The 27,261-nt window shown below is 33.3% G+C and overlaps 1 protein-coding gene across 2 annotated transcripts in view; it reads left to right on the top strand.

Annotated features, from left to right (window-relative positions):
- The window catches only part of LOC138713378 (FAD synthase-like), a 97,211-nt gene that overhangs the window by 31,775 nt on the left and 38,175 nt on the right, over positions 1-27,261 (top strand). For both annotated transcript variants that reach the window (XM_069845446.1, XM_069845445.1), the window contains exons 4-5: positions 24,509-24,717; positions 26,175-26,316. In XM_069845446.1, the coding sequence (XP_069701547.1) occupies positions 24,509-24,717; positions 26,175-26,316 (351 nt within the window). The remainder of the gene's footprint in view (positions 1-24,508; positions 24,718-26,174; positions 26,317-27,261) is intronic.

Below are 27,261 nucleotides of genomic sequence, written 5' to 3'. Positions count from 1 at the left end.
TACATATGAGACCAAACGTCATTCGCTTATTGTGGTTTCATTTAAGAAATGGTTGAGAACTTCATATCCAACATGTAAATTACTTAGAACTCTTAGTCTGCCAGGATCACCAATTCATTGTCCTGCATCACAGTAATTTTATACAGTTTTAATTTAATAACCCTGTAATGCTTTCTATGGAACCATACAAAACACCTGTTATGAGACATGCCAAAGTCTAGAGACATGCTAGGAGGCATTTTTCAGTGAAAATCTGGTGCTGTCCAATCTCCTCAGTCGTACTTTTGTATCTTATTTCCCCCTCCCATTATTAACACTTCCGTCACCTACAATTTATGTACCAAGCTACAGGGGACCTGAATGCTGAACCATCTCTGAATTTTGTGCTGACTCCATTAACAAATATTATGAATCATACTTGAGAACTGTGTGTGGAATACACTGCTTTAAACTGAGTGATTCTCTTTGTTCAAAAATCACGATCATCATCAGGTGTGTAAGGTGATAAAAAACTAAAATTATAAAAATAAATTAAAGAGCTTACCCTCCTTAACATTAATATCAATATAAACAAGGGAATCAATTTTTCGTTGTGATTACTATAATAGTAATTTTTTTATTTGTAATTATTATATTGTACTTTTATTGCCAATTGGATCACTCAGTAATAAACCAGTTTCTGTCTGCCTAGTGTAATGCAAATCAAGTAACGAATGTACTGTACATTCTAAAAATATCATCAAACTTACATATTTTATTTTCTCAAAAAAGAAAAAGATACTTCTAAGAATATTATAATTCAGGAGCAGTAATTTCTAACAATTCGTATGGAAAATATTGCAGTGAGCAATGTTCGATGCACTCTAATTTAATATTGTTTATATGATTTTTTTAATATCATACAAACAATGTGTTCAAGAAAAAATAGTGAGAATAAGAGAGGTTCTATTGTGTAATCCCTGTTAAGTTGAACTTATTGTCACAAGTTCAGTTTATTTGTTTACCTATTTGTTTTAGTTTACTATGAAAAATGATCAGAATTCGCCCTTCAAGGTGATCATTACAATCTCTACTGGATTCTCCTTTTACTTCCTGTTGTAACCCTACTTATAGTCCTGTCTAATGGCAACAGAAATATTGTCAAGGAGAGAAAGAATTCCATGTCTTACTCCAGAACTGCTTTCATAGTTTCTGAAAGGTCTTCTTCGTGTATTAAAGTGTTCCACATCTCTTCAGTATCTGCTATATAACCAACGTACTGACAGAATCAAATCTATTTCAAAGTCTACAAACATAATATATTTCACCACTCTGTCAGCTATTCCAGAATTATACGAACTGTGTTTCATACTTCGCTACATGTGAGAAAGTATTTAAAATGTATGGATCATTTAAAAAGTAAACATTACTGAAGAGTATCGTCATCCTTATCATCATCATCCTGGCAAGCATTGGACCTAGTGATCTGTTGTGATCTCAAAAAAGAGATGTTCCTGTGAGTATTTATCAGCTGGTCGTAATGCATAATTGTTTAGGTCATCTACAATCTTCCATTCTTTCAATATCATCTTTTCATTTTTTCTGCAGTCTTGTAGGAAAGTTATGATTGGTGACACATCTAATTCTTCTAGGATATGATATCTCTTTTTATCAAACCTACTGTTGTATGCATGAATTCATATCTTGTCTTCTGGTAGTCCAGGCTTTACAGACATACGCCATTGTTGGTTTAGCCATTGTGTTGTATATTCTTAATCTGGTATGTCTCTGAACTAAAGGCTGCTTAACACTGAATGTCTCTGTAATAGCCAAAATATTAACCTTCAAACACCAGAAGATTTCTTACACCACTATTGCATGCAGATTTCTGGCTCTTAACCAGGAGTCTGTATACTTGTATTATTGGGTAAAATCGTGTTGGGTTTGTTAGCTGAATGGTTTAAGGTGTACAAGGCATGTCCAGCCAGCTTATCATGTCTAGATTGCAAGTTCACATTCCGACCACTGCAATCAATTGAGCGTGTTAAAGGATGGGAAGGGTCCTTGTAAAGCAATTGATGTAATAGTATGCATGCAAGCTGATGGGGTTTCAGTTGACTGCAGTGGAAATGATTGTACTCCTTTTAAAGAAAAAAAAAACCATTACAACATAAAGAAAAATTTAAATTATTTTAATTACGTCTAATGTTACATAAAATTTAAGATTACCAACTTACTTTATAAATAATATTTAATTTATAATTATTGTCTGTTTCGTTCATTTAAACTTCACAGACCACAAAAAAATTTGTCTGTGTAGGATTTAAAAGATTAAAATATTGTTAATTTGTTCCAGCATTACATTGTCAAGGAATATTTTGTTTCTAATCAGTTCCAGTACCTTGGAAATCATAATTTTCGACTTAGCTGTAGAAATTTCCATAATACTGAAGAGTACACTATTATTAATTAAAAGGAACGAGGGGAAAAAAGTGAAAGTAGAAGGATTCGTCCTAGAAAATCTCATGCGTCTATCCTGTGAAGTAAGCCATTTTACTGTCTCAGTGATATAAAGTTGATGTGTAGTCCAGAAATTTAATGTTGGTATAATTTCAGTTCTCCCCTTCTGCCGAAAAATTGCTAACCATCTACATCTGTAACCTATTGCTGTGTGTTAGAGTCTGTTCTTAAAATCTTGCAACCCAGTATGAATTTCATTAAAATGTCACATGCGACCTTTCCTTATGAGTTGCTGTTCATGAACCTTCTGTCATTTGGGCAGTGCAGGAAATGGACATGACCTTGTTTGATTTTGGACCATGAAATACAGTGGACCGTTACGTCATTTGGGCATTTTAAGTATTGACATTTTAGTAAGTGGTAGGATATATAGTATTTGATGGCTTATTGCATTCCACTTTTGCTGTTCTTAGATCTAGCTTTATCTGTCAGAGAACTAAAGATCTCGAGACATCCTACTGATTTCTCTCTAGGCTTAATTGGGACTCCATCTATCTGCAAAGCAAGTGAATAGGAAAATATTAGAAATTATTATAATATATGTACGGCTTTCCTGTGTAAAATTGTTCAGAATTAATTATATATCTACTTAAATCTTCCAATGTTTAAATGAAATCAAATGTCTTACTTTTGGGATTATAAATATTTTCTATTTTGTGCAAGCCAGAAAACGTAAGTTCATCTTCTTGTTTGGGTGCATATTAAATTATTTAATTTTTATACAGCTTTTGATTAATAGTTAAGAAAAATTTACTATAAGCCCTAAAATCATTTGCTACATGATAAAGGAATTGAAGTGTTGCAAAATACATAAAAAATCTTCGTGACTCCCATAAATTAAGGTGTTGGTATGTTGCTATTATCAGATGAATGTAGGATTAAGTATTAGTGAATGTTATGGTGCAGTATTTATGTGGAATTCAGGAACTGTGAAACAGGAATTTGTAGATAATGAACACTTTTGATAGGATTGTGTGATCATGTGAAATTGTATTGTTGTAATCATCATTTCGAATTATAATTACGATAAGCAGCAGGAAATTTTTAAATTCTAAATATAGACTTTAATACAAAAATAATCCTTCTTGGAAACTGAAAATTACGTCATTACAGGATTCTGGATTTTGTGGGATAAAAAAATACAATTGTTTATTTTCTCATCATACGAAATTAAAAAAAAAGGTATTGTAATACTATATTATTTTGGAGATTTTCACAGAAATATACATTTTTACTGTTGGATACGAAATGTGGATTTTGGTATGATGTCTGTGTGCAATAATTTCCCCTAATTTTTTTTTTTTAGGTCGGTTTTGTTCATGTTCATTATCAGAAGGTTAATTGATTTTGAAATATTTATTTGATTATACAATTTCTTGAACCCTATTTTACCCGAAAGTACAGTAGGGTTAGTTATAGTATAGACTGTTATTTTATGGTATTACAAGGAGAATTTCATTTGACATGGGTAACCCAGTCTTGCTACTTGAAATTAACAGATATCTATTACATTAATTTGAATTCATTACAAATTCTTAAATATATTACATATAAAATTACAAAACTGTTTATAACGGCATATTTTTCTGAACACATTGAAAAATGGTTCGTCATATTACATTACAAAAATGTAAATGTCCGACCAAAATAAATCTTCTGTTTTCGAATACTGGACAATGAAACAAAACGTGATCCATGTTTCTCACAGATACATAAGTAGCCATTTTCCTTATGTAATTTAAATCATTCTAAATAAGACCCAAATTTCCCATGATCCGATAAAAATTGCATTAGTATAAAATCCGGTATAATTTTGTTGCTATTTAAGTGGGTGTCGACCCTAGAAAAAAGATTTCTCTTGTAACTGAACCCTTTGTACTGCATAGCCAATGATTGTTCCACCTATTCATTATGTGCTCATTTATTTTCCTTTTCACATATGAATAAGGGCAAGACTATAGCTCATATTGAAGTTCGAAACTGTAGCACTTTTTGCCAGTTCATCAGCTCTTTCATTTCCTGCTGTTCCACTGTGTCCTTGCACCCATGAGAAGCAAATGTGTTTGTCGTAAAGTATTAAATTTAAATGTCTTCTTATTTCCACAGCCAGAGGATTTAGGTTAAACTTATTATCTATAGATTTGAGGGCTGTTTGAGAATCACTGTAGATATAGCAATTATAATTATGAATCTTAGTCCATATCAGTGCTTCCTTAATAGCTAATAGCTCAGCTTGCACAATGGAGCATTCAGATGAAAGTTTGTTCCTCTGTGTGTACACTTCTTGGCCGTTGCAATATACAACAAAACCGCATCCGACCTGATCAATAGCACCTTCTATTGATATTTTTTATCCATTTGTAAAGATTTGTACATTATGGTTGCTCATGCAATTGATGCATTTGACGAAGTCGTAAAAATAAGCTGGGTGGCCGGATGTTAAGAAATGGGCCGGTTTCTCAACCTTCATCTTTCAAAGTGTATCCTTCTTGAAATATTGGGCATGAAGTATATTCTTCTCATTGATAAAGTGAAGTATGAGTTTTTTTAATAACATCAAATTTGGTTTTTGTACGAGTAGTGTTCCATAACATCCCCATAAACTTGAAAAAATAAAATCCAAGAACAGCTTGGAACAAACAAACTGAAAAATGGCTTAGGTCCAGAAATATTCCATTTGAACATGGCTTGTTGAAAAATAAATATTACAAAATTTGCGACAAATTAAGCTTGCCCGTGTAAAAATATGTTAATGATGAAATGGCAAAAGCAGCAAATAAAATTGTGTTGCAGGTATCTCCTAACCATAGGTGGATTTAAGGGAGGACTTGGAGGGAGCTAAACTTCCCAAAGTTTTTTTTTCTAATTTAATCTATTCTTAGTCTACTATTGCTACTGCTACTGCTACTGCTACTACCATAATGAAATCCATTCTTCTTTATTATTATTGTATGAAATGACTAGTTATTTAAAATCGACTCAAGGTATCAGTTTTGTTGCTGAATTTATTTTTTACATAAAATAAGTGGCAAATGAAATGTTTCAGAGATACAAATTATCTATAGAATTTTGTTTAAAATTGAAAATTTTAGTCTACATGTTTTAAAATAAAAATTATCTAGGCCTACATGATTTTCTGTGTAAAATCAGTATAAATATAACCATTATGGAAGTAGATAAAAATTCTTTCATTTCTCTTAAAATGTGTAATGTATCTAACTGTTTGAGTTAATTTCGTGCTGCAAATAATTAAAAAGCCAGGTATGATAAGAGTGGGTTATTTTACGATACTATCAACTGCTATGGTTATGTAGCATCTGAATGATATGAAGGTGATAATGCTGGCAAAATGAGTCCAGAGTCCAATGTCGAAAGTTATGTGCTCTTAATGGATTGAGGGAAAACCCTGAAAAAAACGTCAACCAGGTATCTTGTCTTAACCAGGATTTGAACCTTGGCCTGCTCATTTCACAGGCTTCCCAACCATTACTCCACAGCGGTGGAGGTAGAATCATTTGGGGTTGGTATTTGTACGAGAATTATTAACAGTAAAGGTGTTACATTGCTACCTTTGTATATGGAGATGAATGGTTGTAATAAATACTATTTTACAAAATTCCCTCCCATGATTCAAGAGAAAAGAGGCATTTGTTTCCCCTATAATATACTATTCTACAAGCTTTCTCTTTGTACACTACTAATATCTTTTAATATATCTTTGAATTTCGAATACCGATTTTCATAAATAGTAAAGCAATGTAAATAATTACATTATATAATTTATGTCAAATTAATTGTACAAACTGGGTAAAAAGTCCGTATACCCCTGGTTACGAACGTATATATTTGTTGTTGTTTTCTAATGCCAGGCGTTTGACAATAAAGTCATTTGACCTCTTGCACTCCAATATTTTTCAAAGATATTATCATGGCCAGCCACTGAAGCACAGATTTTGAGGTGTTCTGAATCCATTTCTTGTTAAATGGCAAGTTGTAGACGATTTAAGTGAACACCATATTTTAACGTTTTGGTGGCTACTTCATTCACACACAACCCCCAGAATATCTGGAGGACCACACCTGCTGTTGGTCGACGGGTCCATTGGACCTAGCTGGGAGATCTTGTTGATCACCAGCTTTCCCTCCTTAAGCCACTGGAGGATTATTTGTATAATATACATTGGAATTGAAAGAGGAGAAATGGGAGGAGAAATTTAAAAGGTATGCAAAATGCATTCTCGCAAATGGTTCGGGGCTGAAAGAAACTGAATATGTGAACTCCAAGCCTGTTGGCCACTTGTCTCACTCTGGATTATGCTACTCCACTGAAGGAGCTCTAGAAAATTTTGAAGGGGAAAAGCCAAAAATGGACGTAACTTCTTAGGTACCACATATACGAGGGGAGGGGAATATAATATACAACAGCTATTCAGCAATTAAAGTAGTAATTGATCAGTGGAAGCAACAATCGAACAATTGAAGCCTTCTCTGCATTGAGTAAGTTTGTGATTTTCGTGATATGAGATAATTATGTGAAACTGAAGTTAAAATTTAATTCCCTCAAATTTCTCCTGCATATTTTTTGCAGCTATTTTGCCCTGTGCATATGTATAGTTTTGTAGTGGGGAAAATTGGCATTTCTACATTGTGAAAATTTGTTGTTTTTTTTTATAAAAGTCACATACCTACTTATTGCAGAGAACCATATTGGGTATGGTACTATAGTAGCACCAAGCCAAACTAAAAGTTATATTTTTAGTGATTGTCAGATTTTATGGATATTTCTTGATAGTGATACATTTAGATACTGAATTAAGTAAAACTAATGGTTGATGTGGTTAGGGTATTGTATTGTATTATAAACAATAACATCCATATTCTTCTATATTCCAAGTCTGACTCATCATCACTGTCTGAGTTCTGTTACAGTTCAGCATTGAGGTACTGTTCATAGAAAAGTCTATTAGCACTTGACACATATGACATTAATGCTAGAACATCCCTTTTCCTATAGCACTCCAAGAGATAGTGGCTTCTAAGCGTGAAGGTTGTACATACTGTCTTCCAAGAAATAGAACATATAGTAAAACCTCCCAAAACAAAACGCGATCGTTCCAGAATTTTTTTTCTGTTTTCACAGGTTTTCGTTTTACAAAGAGTTGAGTTTTGGCAAATCTACGAATAGACTACTGCAATATGCTCACTGTAGGAAGATCACAATGAAGAAATAATTTGAAATAAAAGTTACTACAGTACATGCAAAGTGAATTTTATTTTCATAATTATTAACTTATGTAATTGCAGCCTCTCTCTCTGCACCCTAGTTTCTTGGCCCCCACATTTCTTAAGTGTATTGCCGCAACTTCTTTTGAAGGGAACATTGTAGGATTTTCTTCACGTCCTGCATCAATTCAGAGTGTAAATTGCACCCTGATCCATCGATTGTGTAATTGAAGTTGTGTTTGATGGAAAATAGATTAACTTCATGTTACACAAATCAATCCTTGGATGGCAGGTAGCATTGTCTAAAAACAGTATGACCTTACGACCTTGACATTTCATTGGTCCATTAAAATTATGAAACCACTCTTCCATGATAGAACTGGTCATCTAGGCTTTTTTATTAAATCATACAGTTTTACTTTATTCGCACTGTTATTTAACACTGTATTGGCTTATTAACACAAAACTCAGAATAAATAAACGGAAATGTGAAACTAAATTGACACTACACTACAATTTGTTCACAGTTTTATTCTACTCGCACTGTCCTTTATCACTGTATTGGCTTATTAGCACAAAACTGAGAATAAATGAACGAAAATCTAAGAGGATTGGAAGAAGTAAAGGTACAGAAGGTCAGTAACCTGCGGGGGCTCCTTGGCAATAAACACAGAATAGTGACATGGTTATGTAGAGAAGCTTCACTCCCAACCCCTGACAAAGAATAACGAAAGTCTTCCATCCATGTACAGTCACACAGAAATATATGTCATGCTTCGTACAGTATTATTACAAAATTTAAAATGGTTTGAAAGAATTTAGCAACAGTTACGCTTAAAATTATCTGTTTTAATCAGGTTTTTTATCTAAATGGTGCCCAAAAATGATTCCGTTTTCGTGTTAGGCAGTTTTCCATTTTAAAGTATTATTCTACATGGGAAATCATTCCGTTCCCAAATTTATTTTTCGTTTGTGCAGGTTTCCATTTTATAGAAGGTACGTTTTAGCAAGGTTTTACTGTATATGACTTCTCAGTTTCATGTATATGAATGTTGAAAATATACATTCAAAGCAGACATTCATGAAAGTGGTCTGTTACTACAGGGACTTTTGGCAACAGCAGATTTTGAGCGTGATTTTGGGTCATGGGGAAAAGATTGTTTTAGGCTTTTGTGTTTATCTACTTTTCGTTTGTTATCACAGAATCAACTACTTCAGAGAAATCATAGTGATAGCATAGGTTACAAAAATCAGATTTTGGTAATGCGAATGAGAAATCAAAATACTTATTTAAATACTTGAAGCATATTTTCTATTCTATTGGCTCCTCTTAAATTTTAGTAACATTCGAATAGCATTCACAAAACAAAGAATACATAGTTTTCAGATTCAGATTTAGATTTGTAAAGTATTTCAGCTTTAAATGATTGCACTGATAGTGAGATTCTCTGTGTGGAGTAGCCTCACAATGAACATGGATTTATGACCCATCATCAGTCTTGTTTGGTCTGTTCGATGTTTCCCCGTGCATCTTTAAGATCTGCTCCTTAAGGAAATTAATCTGTCTTTATTTTGAAAAACAAGACAATAATTTCCATTTACTCAAATCAGCTGTAACAGTTTTCTTTTTGAAATTTTATTGTAAACCCCATAACATAAAATGTCAAGTGAAACAATATAGATCATAATATGGTTTCATACATTTTTGTTCCAGAGAATTAGATATTTCTACAAAATTATACTGCACACTGGCTCACAAAACTTTTGTCTTATATACTGTACAGTTTCTCTCGTTCTTAAGTTTGTATTTGTACTCACTCAGGCAGGTAGCCTTCCCACAGTTAACAACCACCCCTCCTCACAACAGAAAGGTTGAACTAAGCTAGTTGGTTCTAAATTGAAAGAGAATCATTTATGTTTACTTAGTGATGTACTGCCATAGGTAAATTAACACAGCATATTGTAGTTCCTCCTCTCGTCATGGTTCTTTGCATTATGATGTGCCTATAGCTTATTTTCCTTTGGCTGTTGTCTTAGTAAAAACACTACATTAACTACATTAATTAGAGATGACACTAACAATTAACAGATTGATATTCTAAAAATAGGGTAAATAATTTTATTAAGACAAATTTTTATGAGTATGTCTATAATGTAAACCTTAATTGTCAATAATTGTATCCCCGTAGGATACAGCAGTTTAATTTATATTTTTCATACATACAAAAAAGGTTTGCATATTTCTCTCACATAGCAATGGAACGAAAATGTGAATATAATGAACTAAAAAATAAACAAAGCATATAGAAAATAGCAGATGTCTGTGCTTTCAACACCAAACATGATATTGACTTGTAAACAAACACTGACTGAATAGTAAAAAAATGCTGATTTAGAAGATATAAAATATTATTTTTATGTATTTTAAATATTATAACGGAGAGGAAATTAGTGAAAATGTTTAATTTCAAGTACAATCAAATTATAGTATGCCACAGATTAATTTCTTTATTTGTTTTCTTTGCACTCCAACAGGGTTTATGACATTTATTTAAAAATTGAATTTTCACCAATTTAAGTGTTAATGAAGGGGAATTTTTGTAACAAACAATGGTAGCAAATAAATGAAATATTACTTTCCTTTTTAATTTGTTTTGATTAATCTAATCAATAGCCACTTCACTTACCATCATATATAAAGTTGTCCACTCTTCTCCTCACAGAAATTACCAACCCATTTATTCAGCATTCAGACGTGACTACATCATCCCAAGCATTATGTAGTATTTCCCATAACTGTTGTGACGTCTGGAGTCTTGTGTTATCCCAAACATTTTCCAACGGGTTGAGATCAGAACTTTTTGGAACCCAAATGACAAGTGAAATATCACTTTCATGAGTCTGAAACCATCTCTGATACAACAAAGATGTGTGGATGGAGAAATTGTCTTGTTGAAAAAATATAATTCCATCAGGTTGCACCATGCGCACACTAGGTAGCATTATATTTTCCAGCATGTGGATATGTTGTTGGGAACTCAAATTTGGTTCAATTTTCCACAGAGTTCCTCCTAGCCTGGAAATTCATCCCAAACAGTGACAGAAATACGTCCACTGCATTGTCTTGGTGCTACATATTCTGGCTGGAATCTTGTGGATCAATAGAACGTAATACCTGAATAGGCCCCGAGACTGGTGTTTGAGAAAATCTTTTAATCTGAGAATATCACATTTTCCCCATGGATATTCATAATATTCTTGCCAAAACGTAATGCAATCTACTGTATGTTTAGATTCCAACACAGTGTTTACTGTATATGTGCAAGGAAGATGTAAAATTTTCCTAGAAAGGTCTATAATAGTCAAGAGAAATAAACAACATGTTTTAAATATTTCGGTGCAAAATGGACTCAGTGTTTTATTTCTGTAGGTTATATATATATACCATTATTGCTCTAAAAGGTTTTTGGTTCAATTAGCTAGGTATATACCTGTATCTCAGAGTTCAAATACCTCCCTCCCCAGCACGACATGTGTGGTGGGGTATGTAGACATATTGCTAACATAATACCTCACAGAGTTCACCTCCACATTATTTAATAGGACAAAAGTTTTGCGAGCCAGTGTACCTCCAAAAACAGGAGAATGGAGAAAGTTACACAACACAGAACTGCACGCATTGTATTCTTCACCTGACATAATTAGGAACATTAAATCCAGACGTTTGAGATGGGCAGGGCATGTAGCACATATGGGCGAATCCAGAAATGCATATAGAGTGTTAGTTGGGAGGCCGGAGGGAAAAAGACCTTTAGGGAGGCCGAGACGTAGATGGGAAGATAATATTAAAATAGATTTGAGGGAGGTGGGATATGATGATAGAGAATGGATTAATTTTGCTCAGGATAGGGACCAATGGCGGGCTTATGTGAGGGTTGCAATGAACCTCCGGGTTCCTTAAAAGCCAGTAAGTAAGTAAGTAAGTAAGTGTACCTCCAACTGAAAGCTTCTTCTTTTAGGACTCAGATCTACATGAAGTATTTGTGAACCCTAGCCATGTCAGAGATGAGGATGTGGCATGAATACTAATTCAACTATTATGGGATAGAATAAGGAGTGGCATTAGTAGCACAGATTCTTATAAATATATGCCAGCTTTTTCATTAAATGCAATTTTCCGACTTTTGGACAGATTTGTAGAAGGTGTTAGGCATTCAGGGTTGACTTGGGCCAACAATAAATTAAGAAGTTCTCTCTTTCATTTTGTCATCTAGTAATACTTGACTTGACAGCAAGGTACAGTTCGGAAATTCTAGCAGTAAAGGAAATAAATAACAGAAGCAACGTTAAACATATTTATAATCTTGTAGTGGAATTTAATGGCATTTTACAATGTTGACACATAGTGAAATGCTACTACATATTTACTTATTAGATAATTGGGCCCATAAATATTCTGCTGTAGCTCGTCTTGTAAGTAATTGGATTCAGAATTGATTTGTGATATAGAAAATGTAGGTACATTTCTTTTCAAATGCGTACATTCTAATGAGATTATCCAATTTCGCACAATTTTTCTTAATACTAACGATTCATATGAGCTGACTAACATGTGTAATGAAAGGTGCATTTTACATTTGGATCTGAACATAATTTTGTTGATAGTATGTTTCTTTCATTGTCATGTGGCTAGTTATTAAATAATTCAATGTTCTAAATGAATTTTGTACTAATTATTGAGCACATTTTTCCTTGTTTTTAATAATAATAATAATAATAATAATAATAATAATAATAATAATAATAATTTATTTTATCTGGCAGAGTCAAGGCCTTGAGGCCTTCTCTTCTACTCAACTAGGTCTACAATTAATAAAAATACATAAGAAGTATCTCCTCACATCGACATTCTAATAAATAGTACATCCTTTAAAATCGCAATGGCTTTACGCCTTGGTTGTAAACTCTTGCCAGCCACACCAATGTATTTGCGGAGGAATTGCTGATATTTACGGCCATCATGCACTCAGCTGTGTGAGGAGCAAGGGTCGCAGTCCCAGACATACATCACTCCCCTCAATGATATCATCAAAAGATCTCTGACTTCTTGTGGCATCCTGTCTCTTTTGGAACCACCACATAGATGGTAAACGACCCGATGGTCTCACCTTAATTCCATGGTCTAGAGGAAAATCTGTAATTTGGGACTTCACTTGCATTAACACACTAGCTCCATCTCACTTGCCAAATACCTCCAGATGCATAGCATCTGCTGCTGAATTAGCCATGAAGAAAAAAGTTAATAAACATGCTCTTCTTTTAGACAATTATATCACTATCCCCTTTGCTGTGGAGACCTTCGGTCCTTAAAGTCATGATGCTAAAGTTTTGGTATCTCAAATCGGCCAAATTTTGATCTTCATTACTGGTGATCGCCATTGCACTACTTATTTGCTATTCACTGTGGAAATGCAATGAGTGTTTTAGGTACTCTTCTCGAATCCACCCTTTTGGACGAACTCTTTCTTCTGTAAAATTTATTAAGTATTTTGTTTCTTTAATATTTGTATTTAGTTTTATGAATTTAATAGTAGCACAACTTGTAACATTGTATTAAATCAATCTGTTTTGTATTGTCAGTCTGTTAAACATTATGTTACATATTAAATCCCAAGCTTGAAATACATGATAATTGGGAGAGTTAACACTTATAGTTACTTCCTTTTTTTCCTCTTTTTTTTTTTTTTTTTTTTTTAATTACTTTGGTCGACATTGCTATGATTAAAATAATTGGGATGCGCCTGTATACTTCTTTAAATCATTAATTCCTCTTAGAATAATATGTTGTTCACTGGTCGCAGACACTGGAAACACTAATAAATATGTACATACTGTAGGTTTTTTTTTTCATAACATGTGAATTGTATCATTAATATGAGTCTTCTGTAGGAATTTGTGTTAAGAAAAATTTCTTGTTCATTTTGTCTTTTTTTTTTTTTTATACAGGATATCCGGTAGGATTACTACCAATAAAAATTACATATATCCCATAAACTAGAGTTGTGAAGAGAGTATTTAAATTTATTCCGATGGAAAGAAGGAAGGCTAGGAGACCGAGATTGAGATGGGAAGACTGTGTGATGGATGACATTAAGATTTTGGGTGTTAGAAATTGGAGAAGTTTGGCATTGGATAGGGAGGAATGGCGAAAACTTCTGAAGAAGGCCAGGGTCCATGAAGGGCTGCGTGCCATTGATGATGATGATCCCATAAACTATTTATGAAAAAATAACGATCTATTTACGTATAGATACATAAATATGTTACATATTTCAGTAGACCTCCACATGTACTCCATTGGTGGCTGGACAATGTCTAGGCCATTGATTCCCAACAAGGAGCAGTTAATGTGGGGTGGCGAACAAAATAATAATAAGAATAATAATAATAATAATAATAATAATAATTTTTTTTTAATTTCATATAGTATTTTTAATTATTTGTACAATTAACAATTCATTAGCAACATCTTAATAATATAATCCTAATCCATTTAGATGGTTGTATATACATACGTAAGTGTTCTGCCTATGAGCAGGTCTTTCACTGCAAACCCAGCATTCTTCAGTCTTTCCTCTTTTCTGCTTTCCTCTTAGTCCCTGCATAATTATGTTGTTGTTTTCTAATGCCAATCATTTGACAATAAAGTCATTTGACCTCTTGCACTCCAATATTTTTCAAAGATATTGTCATGGTTAGCCACTGACGCACAGATTTTGAGATGTTCTGAATCCATTTCTTGATTTGAGTTGCACAATGGACAGTTAGGAGACTGATGCTTGGCCAAACAGTCATGGCCTGTTGCCAATCTAAATGCAGCTACAGATGATTTGCGTGGTAAATCGGGAATCAACTCCGCATAATTATGATCCACATAATATTAATGTCTATCATCTGATATCTTCTTCTGCCCCGAATTCTTCTCAGCCAGTGACCCAACCAATTTCCTTTTTCTCTTTCTAATCATTTCAGCATCATTCTTTCTTCACCCACTCTTTCCAACACAACTTCATTTCTTATTCTGTCTGTCCACTTCACATGTTCCATTCTTCTCCATATTCACATTTCAAATGCTTCTATTTGTTTCTCTTCACTTCGTCTAACGTCCATGTTTCTGCCCCATACAATGCCACACTCCACACAAAGCACTTCACTAGTTTCTAAACCAAATTTCATATTATGTTCTACAGTCTATACCTTAGACCAGGAGGCTGCACTAAAGTAATGTGAAAGAAAGAGGAGCCTCATCATCAAAAAGATTGAGAAACACTGGTCTAGGCAATACTCATAATTTCCTCCAGGTGTTTTTGTAGCATTTCCAGTGACAGATTTATAAGCAGCATGAATTCTTTGCCGAAGATCATCATCAAAGGAATCATGTCTGGTGATGTAGGATGCCATGGAATGGGACCTGCTCTTCGAATTCTTCTCACTTGAAACTGTTAGAATAGATAGGTCTTGACTTCTCTAACATAATAGGGCAGTGCTCCATTTTGCTTGAAATGGCATCCTTGAAGTATGAAATGAATTGTATAATTTTTCAGCTTGTTCAGGTAACTCATATAAGTTATTTGCTCTCAAAATAGAATGACCCAATAAGAGATTGTGAAGTGAAGACACATCATATGTTCAATTTCGGATTGTTACACTCATACACTCGTGTTCAACAATTAAATGTGAGTTTTTCACTTCCCCAAATTTTACAGTTATGTCGGTTCACAATGCAGAAACATGAAAGACGTCTAGAAAACAACATGACTGAGCAATTCATTGTCACTATTTATCCAGTGCTACATTTTCTGAATAAAGACAATTAATTTATATTTGTATTTGATGTAATAATCTAAATAATGAAAACAGAACACAGTATCAAAATTTGAAAGTTTAAGAAACTTTAAAAATTAAAGAAAGTTTATTCAGCAACATATCATTTGTGAGAGATATGCAATTTTTATTGGTAGTAATTCTGCCAGACATGCTGTAAATTATTTCTGTTGCTTATGCATGCGTTTTGCAATTGCAGTTTTTGAATTGATGCACATTTTGCAGTTTGGGAAGTCACTGTATCACTGAGCTGGGAGTTGTCATAGCACAAGATTCTCTGTAAAGTGTACATAATAATTATATTTTATGCGCAGTAGTGGCATTTCCACAGATTTTTAAGTTGCTATTGTTTTATTAAGTAAATAATAATTTGTAAATAGTCTTTCTGGTAAATCGCAGAGAGTTTCTTAGAACAAATTGTATTGATAATTGTATTTGTAATGATGAGAAGATATGTCCGAGCTTTGAATATACGTCCATGCACATTCATTGATTCTGAAGTGTATACTATTCTTGGTGTACGCCATTAATACATATTTAGTAATTACTGCAAAATTTAAATATATCAGATACTGTTTATATTGTATTAATCAAGATCACAAAGAAATGAATTTGTTTTGATCATTTATAAAGACATTAGGCCTATGTAGTAATATTTTAATAAGACACTTTGTTTCAGTATCTGTTTTAGAAGATAATAAGTTTTTTAATTAGATCTCAATTTTGAGGCTTTTGGATCATTACTTGAAGGGTTAAAATTTGAAAATGTTATTTTCATACGAACATGTACTGTTATAGTACCGGTAATTAATCCAGTAAGTGTTTAATATGTTGAATGTCCAGTTATTTACATTATTTTCAAATATTGTCCAGTAGTAAACATGAAATCCTATTATGTTCAGAATTCTTTGGGCATTTGCGGGGAAAATTCCAGTATAATTCTAGATACAGTTTTATTAAGAAAATTAAAAACATAAAATTGTTCCGAAGAATAACTTTTTTGTCTATGACATTATGTAAACATTTATATGTCAAATATCTCAAAATTTGAAACAGAACATATTTTCTTTTGTAAGATATTTCTGTAATCAAAAGAAAGCTTTTGAGCGAGCATTTTGAGCAGATTTAGCTTCATTATGTAAGAACTTAACTTTTTACCATTGCAAAGCTCTTTTAATTTCACTTGACAATATATTTCTTTCTAATAAATTTATAATTACATATCAATGGCCTAGATCTAATACCACATATGTGATTTTTCCAAATTTTCGGAAGAGACATACAACTGTTTATTATTTATACATTCTAACTATTTGAATCGCTGAAAAGCACAATAATCAGTAAGAATGCTACATTTATACTGATTATTGTGTGTTCAAATAGAATGTATAAATAATAAACAGTTTTATGTCTCTCCTGAAAATTTTGGAAAAATCACATACGTGGTATTAGATCTAGGCCATCGATATAGAAAATAACTGTATCACTGCCTACAAAATTTAACATTCATTGGCTTATTTAAGAAAAGATGAAAAGTTTTTAAAATGTTGTGAAGTTTTGATAAATTTATTATTATGTTTACTGTTACAGCTATATCAGTAGTTTTGATAAATTTATTATTATGTTTACTGTTACAGCTATATCAGTGTTTATTGATTTTTCCTCAAGTGATGGTTCATATATTTCTGTATAGGGTATCCTGCCACCGTATATGTTTGCTTTGTTAGAAATTATGCACAATTGATGCACATACTTTTTGTATGCTTCAGTAAGCATTAATTAAAGTTCACATATATTATGATGAAAACAAACATTCTGTAAAATTTCCTGCAAGTATTGCTGCATCTATCTTTGTTTGTTGTAACATAGACTGAGTGAAGGTTCCTCTTTAAACATTATTATATTTAATTTATAAGTAATTGTTTAATCAGATTCTTATTTAAAGTATTGTTCTATATGAATACTACAGTAAGTGATATAATAACAGTCTCGTTTTATTTTAAGCTTTAGTCTGTTTATGACGCTGATTGCTGAATGAACACCATCACCAATCTTTATTGATCCATTGTCCATTGATTGTCTTTTTCTTTTTGTATGTAGTGATTTTCATGCTATTATTAGAAAGGCCTGCTAGAAAAAACGAATTTTAAAATTATTTTCATTTATAATTAACAAAGAAGCTTCCCTAACTGGAAAAAAAAAAAAAAAAAAAAAAAAAAAAAAAAAAAACTAGTCACAAACCCAGTTTTTTTTTTTTTTTAAGTAACAGATTTTGGTTGCTTCTTTCTCTTAAAGTAAAGAAACTGTCTACTACTCTAACCTTACCATCTAAGTCTCCTGAAAGTACAGCACCCTGCTAGTATTGTCTTAAATGTATTCAGATGCAAACCTCACTCTCTTTGCGCACTCATTTTGATCGATGACTGGATCACTCAATATTATGGTAAACTTGTTTATGAAAACATTATTATGAATAGTTTTTATTGAATTTTACAGCACTTGTTACCCCTTAAATCATTTTGTGAGAGTGTTTTTATATTGTGTGTTGTAAAAAATGTTTCGATTCAGTACATATTCAATCAGCATTTTCTTTATCACATCTTTCTATAGTTGATTAGTACATGATGACAATAGTGCAATTACTTTAGAATCAGTCAAAGACAATGAATGTTTTCTGAAGATGACATACTGTGCCAGAAATTAATTTCGTTAATAATTATTGTACGGTACTTGAGAGGAATCATGATGGCGATTTTCAGCAATGTTGGTCCAGCTTTCAGTGTCATGAATAAACTGAAGTTTTAACATAATCCATTGTATCTATACGTGTCTCTTCACGACCTTCTGCACTTGCTCCTTCCATTGTCATGTTCCCATGGAAATATAATCGTTAATCTTTGTTTGTTTGTTTGTTTGTTTTTGTTCCTTCTTGAGAGCATAATCAATTTTCTAATTATTCAATTTTTCTTCAAAAGAAGTTTGTGGGAGTGCTCTTACATTTTTATAAGTTCATTATCATTTTGAAGTACAGGATGGGCGGGAAATAACTATCTTATAAAATCTATATTTTTTACAATGCTAATTTATTGAAATTAATTTTATGTGTACATTATTAAATGGGAATACAGATGCATACCTTAAAATTCAATGTAGGCACCTGTGGTGTCGACCAGTTTTCTCAAGCAGCTGGGAATGGAATTCACAGTCTTCTGGAAGAAGTTGCGTGGAACATTGGTGATAACATCCCAAATCCGTCTTCCAGTGTGCGAGGTTTCATCCGGTACACCTCATCTTCTGCCCAGCCCTATAAAAGAAGTCACAGGATGTCAGGTCAGGACTTCTTGCAGGCCATTCGTGAGGTCTGCGTCACCCCAGCCAGTGTCCCGGAAATTTCTCACTCAACCATGTACATACGACATTTGCAAAGTGAGGTGGTGCATGAAGATAATGTCGTTGATATTTTCCCCATCTAGAAACCGTGAGCAAAACGTCATCTTCATGGTAGCATTCCGCATTCCTGGTGTTAAGCAGGAGATATGACCTGATGACATTTGGGTCATCATTTCACACCACACCATTGGATGAGACTGCATCTTCTCCACCATCATACTGGGATCTTGTGCCACCCAATAATGCCAATTGTATCGAGTGACGAAACTTTCCACATGAAATACAGCCTCGTCACTCCAGAGGATGTTTTGAAACAGTTGAGACCAATCCTTGTGCCAACCCAGCATCAACTGCCCATACTCTCTGCGAACACAGTCTTCTGGTGCGAGCTGCTGCATGTAATGGTGTTTCCATGGGCGGTAATTCAATTCTTTCTGCAATACCTAACGTACAGCATACCTTGTGAGTCCGCTTTCACGAGCTGCCTGATGTGTTGATTTAGCCGGCTACGATTGAACATTTCTCACACAACCGCCACATTCTCCTCAGAACGAGACGTGGATGGATGGCCAGTTCTTCCTGTATTCTTAACTAAACCTGTGGTTATTAGTTTCCTATGACAATTCTTTATTGTCTCTGGACAGATTGTGGCATTCCTTCCCTTCACTGTATGCCACCATCTCTGTACAAGAACAACGGAATTTCACACTTAATAGCGTGCAGCTATCTGCACTTGCTTGTAAACAGACAGGCAATTGGCCATCTTTGCTATTGTTGCGCATACTTCCTCTCACGGCCATCATATGTTCTATCGATGCGCGGAAGTTTAAATCCTATTTAATGACCTATATGTACACACTATTTTCATTATGATTCCATCAATATTAAAAATTCTACTGGCATTTAATAATACGTAGTTACTTCCCACCCACATTGTATTTAGATTCAGACTATGTGGTCTGTTTCTATGAATTAAAATGTAGGTGTAAGAAATTGTTCCATCAATGCTTCAGTCATCCCTAGAGTTGGTGTCTCTTTGAAAATAACAAAAACCAATTTTGTTAGTTTATGCTTATCCATTTGCTGTAAATTATCTTTCCATTTTTATTATTGTTATTCCGTGAACTATGCAAGAGATATGGACTCCATCTTTAATATCAGTTGTGTTCTCATAAAAGGGAGTGAGGCTTTGAAAATCGACATTTAACTAGCCTGATTGAGGCTATGGCTGATATGTACTTCTATTATCAGGCAATACATCTCACTTGACGATATGTGTGAGAGGAAGAACAATTGTTTGTATGCATCTGAAGTCTGATTAGTGTAATATGTAGCTAGTGGGCGATTTATGCAATGGAGGAGGAAAGGAACTGGCCACCCTATCCTATTATCTCCTGGCCTAGTTGCCTCATAGGTGGTGCCCTCTTGGTGTCACTTGTGAGGTTCAGACTATTTTCGGACAGTTGACTAAACAACAACAACATATAGTTAGTAAAAAAAAATAATTCTGATTATGAGATAATTATGAATGAACGAACATTTGTCACAACAGCAAAAAATTGGATTATATAGAAGAGCCACATCTGCTATTCTGGATCTGACCTCAAGATCTACTTAAGTGCCAGATAATGATCTGTGATCAGCTACTGATGAGGACTTAATATTTTTTTACTAATGATATAGGATCGTGTACACATTTCTTATACAGTAGTTATATGAATTAAAGTTTAACTCTGTTCACAAACAAAGATAGCTTGGTATTCTGTGTGTTATATTTTGATATTATTCAGTTGTTGCTGCATGGACTTACACTGACAGCAGCTAATATTGCTAGATGAAATGTCGTCCACTTTCCTGCTGCTCAGAAGACAGTTTCCGAGTTGCTTTACTTTTATTCTCTGTATCTTATATTTAAAATTGGCTATTCACTGCATTGCATCCCATTTACATACAATGTTGTGAATAATGTAATTTTAATTTTATTCGGAATAAGAATAAGATCTTGAAAGTTTTTAGTCTTAATTCTGATATGTCACAAGAGTATAAAAAATATTGGTTATTTCCCAACTTTAATTAATAGTACATTCAAATTTAACTATCTGGAAATTTAATATGTTATGAAGAAGTTAATCTTGGTTTAATGTGTAAAACATTCAGTTTTATGATTGTTCAAAGTTTACATTTAGCTCTAGACTTCTCTTAAGTTTCCTAATGTGTCTTCAAAAAGAATAACGAATTACAACCTGAATAAAAATAACTGGAGATAAACAAAGCAAAAATGTTTGGCAATTGTTTTTGAAGTACAGTGGAGCTTCGATTATTGTAATCTTCGACTGTCATCATTTCTACTGACCATTGTTTGCTATTTAATGCCATTAAATTCGATTATCATCCAAATTCTATTAATCGTATTTTTTTCTCGATCATGTATCAATAAATTTCTCCTAGATGTTCACATCTCGAGCATCCATCCTAGTGTTTCTATATCTCTAACATCATGCCACCTGCAAATTTCAGTGTGAAAGTCTGTAAACAAACATGGTGTTCGTTGAAAATGTGGTTAAGTTTTATTAAGTTTTAAAACATTTGTTAAGCTTTTCTTTTGATGTTCTACAGTACATTTAAGGTAATTAATTATTTTTTAAAATTGATTAAATCAATGTGATAGGGTTAAGGACTGGTTTTTCTTGCAATACATAATTTTATTTTTACTAAATTAAATCAAGTGATAGGATTAAGGAATGGCCTTTCTTGAAATACATAAATTTATTCTAAGTTATAATCTAAAAGAGAGATGTGACTATATTTTTTTTCCGGCCAGACTCTGACAATAAAACGGGTTTAAATTACTGAAGAGATAACTGTTTTGATAGCTGTCCCCATTTTATGGAGTGAATTGATGATTGTAATCGAAGTCTCCCTGTGCAAATTTTTTTGTAGAAATATGGAAATGTGTAGAAATCAGGGTTTCAATCAAATGTGGTTGCCTTTACAATGGGTATTTAAAATTGTTTGTTCTTCATTACTGATTTTTGTTATGTTTAGACCCCTTGAAATACACCCACATTATTTTACAATAAGTGAATATTGAAACATAGACACACTGTGTGAAACTCAGTCATTGATGCACACAAATAGTATTTGCTAAAAGAAGGTGAATATTTTCAGTTATATTAATGTAAATATGTTATGTATTTCATTCTTACAATCAGGATTTAAATTTTGATACATAAAACCTTCGACTCTGACTCTTTCTTAAACACTTCTTATCTATTAAAAACGTTAAACCTACTTGAATGCTACATGGCGTGATAAGACATTTTATGACCACCATGTGAATCATCAGAGTACTTTTTATAGTTACAGCATAGGTTTAAGTCTAATGGTTAAGTCTACAGTAATGCAAATTTAGGAGTCAAATGTGGTTCAGTGTGTCATTAAATTTCCCCGAGTGTTAGACTAGCAGTTCACGTGGAAGTGAAAGTATTTTCTTGAAGCATTTTATTCTGAGATTGAAGTCGGAGTTCATACTTTCTTACCAACTTCAGCTATATCCAAAAGAGACGATACACCACTGAAGTCAGGTCCAGTTGTTTGGAGTAGTCAGACATAACTTGCCCAACAGAGTAAGTGACTATTTAGGTTTAGCTTTATTATCCTGGAGATTTCATCTTGATGAAATCTTATGCCGTTTCGAAACATAAGACATGTTAAGTTCCAGCACACAGAATATTCAAAAACCTTCTTCATTAAATTACAAAGTATTATAGCATTGAAAATAGATATAAAGTTTTATTAATAATTTTAGATTGTTATTATTAGGGGTGCGATTTGTATGGTTAGGGAAAGATGAATGATATGCCGTATCCTTCCCCCCACTTATAAGTACTCATACACTGTTAATCTCAGCCAGATGTGATAATTGTACCTGTTCCTCCTCCTCCTTTCGTAGAAACGAATTTGTGAATGTCCATATTGTCACACAAAATTAACAAAGCTACCTAGGTATATTTTGATGGAGAAGTTGAAGCCGTCTATTCAACACTTAAAAATCTGTTGTATTGGAGCTCATATTTTCAACAAGTTGTTATATTCATTGATTCTAGAGCAGCTATTACTATTATAACAGTGTGTCAATCTGTCACCTAAAACTAAAAAAATAACTGATTGTTGGAAAATTATACATCATCTGAAGAAATTTAACGAAAGGATAGTTTTTCATTGGTAACCAGCAAACTGTGGATTATCTGGTAATGAAGCGGCTGACTATCTTGCTGAGATAGGAAGTAAAATTGTACAAAACCCCATGTCAACTTTATCATTTTCAACAGTTAAAAGATTAATCAACTCAAGATATCAAGATGTAATATACCATTTCCACAAAATTTCAAATAATAAAAGATAGAAGTGTCTCAATGTACAATACAATATAATTCCTGAGTATCCAAGGAAAAGTGCAGCTGCATCCTTTCGATTACTCACAGGACATGACTGTTTGTCAAAAGATTTGAACAAAATTGGAATTTTTTTTCTTCATCATTTTGTCCATTGTGCAGTCTTCAGGAAGAAATGGATCAGAATCATCTTCAGCAATATCCAGTCTTCTCCTCTAAATTCACTATGTGTGTGAAATATTGGAGAGCAAGAGAGATAATGGCTTTATTGCCAAAAACTCAGCATTGGTTAACAATAATATTTATTATGATTACATCTTACTGAATGGAATTTTTTAAGGTTACAATTTTTCAGGCTTTACATTCTATATCTGTTATATGTTTCTGCAGTGTAAAGAGGTTAGTATTACATATTGAGTTTCATTTTAAGTAGTTTTTGTTAATATATTAAGTCTACTTTTGTAAGAATTATATGTGTGCATCTAATGCTCAGAATTTAATAATACCTAAAGTAATTATTCATGTTTTGCGTTGTTTAGTAATAAGATATTTAAGAATTTGAAGTATGGTACATTTTCGATACTGAGCAGAGAAGGCAAGTGTAAATCATATGCCTTTGTAGGAAAATGACAAATCAAACACTGATATTTATCATTAAAATTTTATATTGATATATTTAGCTTCGTCACAGTTGTCTTCATTCAAGCGACAAGAATTCACTTGTTTCACTTGTCCAAAGAAACCTAAGAGAAGTGGGATTTATTACAGAACATGTAATGGTATATCTAAAAGGATGTAGATATCTATATCCTGATACACATAGTCTAACCATCTACTGACAGAATATCAAGTAATAATTTTGTACATATTTGTTATTATGTATTAAATATTAACATACAGATGTATTTATTCTTTCATTTAGTCTGTAATGTGTAGATCATATATTTTGTTGCTAAACTGTCAGTAATAAGCTCTTGTAACGGTAATTTGTACTTGAATGAAATTACTTTAAGCTTTTTTTCATTTATGAAATTGTGAAAATTAATGTAAGATAATATAATCATGTACGTAACAAGTACTGGTAATTTAATGTATTTGGAATGTTTTCTTGACTTCAGGTAATTGAAGAGTGCTTTGATAAGTTTAATCCATCAGAAGTTTTTATAAGCTTCAATGGCGGGAAGGATTGCACAGCACTGCTGCATCTAGCTTCAGCTGTTATGCGGAGAAAATTTCCGTGTATGAAGAAATCGCTTTATGCAGTATACATAAAATCACGAGACCCATTTCCACAAGTTGAAGAATTTATTGAAGAATCAGTGAAGAGGTATGTAAATATGAAGGCAATCATGACTTGAAAAGTGGACTTGATTGTGATTGTAGTCTTTATTTTTCTCAATGTAGAAATCATATAGATAATATCGTAATGTTTCTGAAATATTGTAGTCAGTAATATTTTACTTCCAGAGGTATACAAAAAACTATAACAGTGACAGGTGTGGGTGGACATACTGTCTATAGCACATTTTCGAAGATCTCTCCATATTCGATGTTAGAAAATATGTACAGCATCATGAATGGAACAAAATAAACTCACAAGATCATTTGCACATAGCAAAACCTCAAACAGAACTATACTCAGCACATTTCGAACTGACTGATCAAGGTCATGTGCAAACCATGCATGAGTAACAACTGAAGCACTTTAGCTGACTTTAGTTGAGGAGTATGGTCCAGGAATGGGATAAGCAAGTGTGGCAAATCCAGTCCATTGCTTGACCTTGGTCCGCCAGTTCGAAATGCGCAGATAATGGTAAGAGCTGATTGTTGTCTGTTTACCATTCGAGATTTGAAACATTCACAGGAGTACAGTTCTCAGAAATAAAAACTTCCTTGATACGAGGCATGTCCATAAAGTAATTTTCCCACTTGTCCCACAGCTAGCAAACCATATGTTGCGCGAAGCGACTGCATGTATGTGATAGAGTAATGTCCTGGCATGGCACATGCACTAGCAGAACTTCCCGAGTGCTCTCAGTAGCTTCATTGCATTGGTTGAATATGGACGCTCCTATTCCAGCTCCTGCCACGTGTAAAGGGTGATCAGTGATAAAGGTTTTGAATGCAAACAGGTCATAGCTGTGTCAGGTCTATGGGCCTAACGTCATGAGCAAGCAGATGGTGTATTGCTGCTGTAGACAATTTTCAGCAGGATGCCAAAATGTGCATGATGAGGAGTGCAGTGGAAGGCCAACCATTACCACAGACGATATTGTGGAGCAACGCACCATCTGCTTGCTCATAACATTAGGGCTGTAGACCTGGCACAGCTGATGATAAATTTCAATCGGCACTATGCCCTGTGCATTCAAAAACTTTATCACTGATCGCACTTCACACACAGTGGGAGCTGGAATAGGAGCGTCCATCTTCAACCAATGCTACGAAGCTACTGAGAGGACTCGGGACATTAATCTATCACGTACACACAGTCATTTCGCGCAACATATGGTTTGCTAGCTGTGGGACGAATGGGAAAGTTACTTTATGGACGCGCCTCGTAGCTCTGCATCTAATGGAAATCAGATCCATATTAAAAGGAACCATTCCTTACTACAGCAACCTGAGAGATCACCTCAAGTTATTTACATTAATCATTTTGTGTAGAGAGAATGAAAGACTGGTTTTTAATCCAACTCTTACCTTTTTTGAAAGAATTGAAATTAATGTTTTCAAATGAACATCATATGTAAATTATTGTTTATAATTTTCCCCTTTCTCCAGGTATAACCTAGACCTGAAGACAGTGCCTGGCCCAATTAAACATGCTCTTGGAGATATATTAAACGAAAAACCTCAACTAAAGGCAGTTCTTATGGGCACAAGAAGAACAGATCCGTATTCGGAATCATTGAATTCGTTTCAGGTTTGTATCAATGTGATTTATAGTAAAGGTAGCTAGAAGTAACAGATAGATGGAAAGACTCTCCCATCACCTTTAGTCTCCTCCCTTCACCAGTTCAGTCAAATTAGGCTTATTTTTTCTGCTTCTCACTTTTCTTGTGAGGTGGTGTAGTTAGAGGCAATAATTTACAATTCATATTGGAAAGGTTCAGATAAGTCTATGGTCAAGATTCATATTAAGTGTGTTTAATTTCGTCAGTGACTTATCAAATTATAACATCTTAAGAAAAAAAAACTCTTTACATGTTATATAATATGTATAGGCTATTTGTGGTAACATTTTCGCCAAAACTTATGGCATCATCAGATACTTTTGTTTGCAATAACATAACCTCATTTATGTACATGTGACAAACTGAACTTATGGCATCATCAGATACTTTCGTTTGCAATAACATAACCTCACTTATGTATATGTGACAAGCTGAACTTATGGCATTATCAGATACTTTTGTTTGCAATAACATAACCTCGTTTATGTACATGAGTCATTCCACGTCAAGTCGCACAAATTTAGCCTGGAATTGACTTTCATGTCTCCGATTTAGATAAAATAAATTTTAGACATTCTATGGATTGAAAAAATAAATACGGGTTTTATTATTGTTGTCTATATCGATTATTGTAATAGATATGTGTTATCAAAGATTCTGAAATAGGTCGCGCATCATTATTGTTAAACGTGATTATCTCCACTAATAATCATCACAGAGATTTGCTCTTTGTCTCAATTTGAAGGTGACAGTATACACTTTATTCTTCGCATAATAATATAAAAATATAAGTTGTTAACTTTGTTTTAAAAAACATTTAAATGTATAAAAAATATGAATTTAAATACTATTATAGTCACAATCATGCCATGGTATGAAAGAAAAATTTCACAACCTCGAGCGGGAATCGAACC

Source organism: Periplaneta americana, chromosome 14, assembly GCF_040183065.1.
Source record: "Periplaneta americana isolate PAMFEO1 chromosome 14, P.americana_PAMFEO1_priV1, whole genome shotgun sequence".
NCBI lineage: Eukaryota > Metazoa > Arthropoda > Insecta > Blattodea > Blattidae > Periplaneta > Periplaneta americana.
This window is presented reverse-complemented; position numbering and strand designations above follow the sequence as displayed.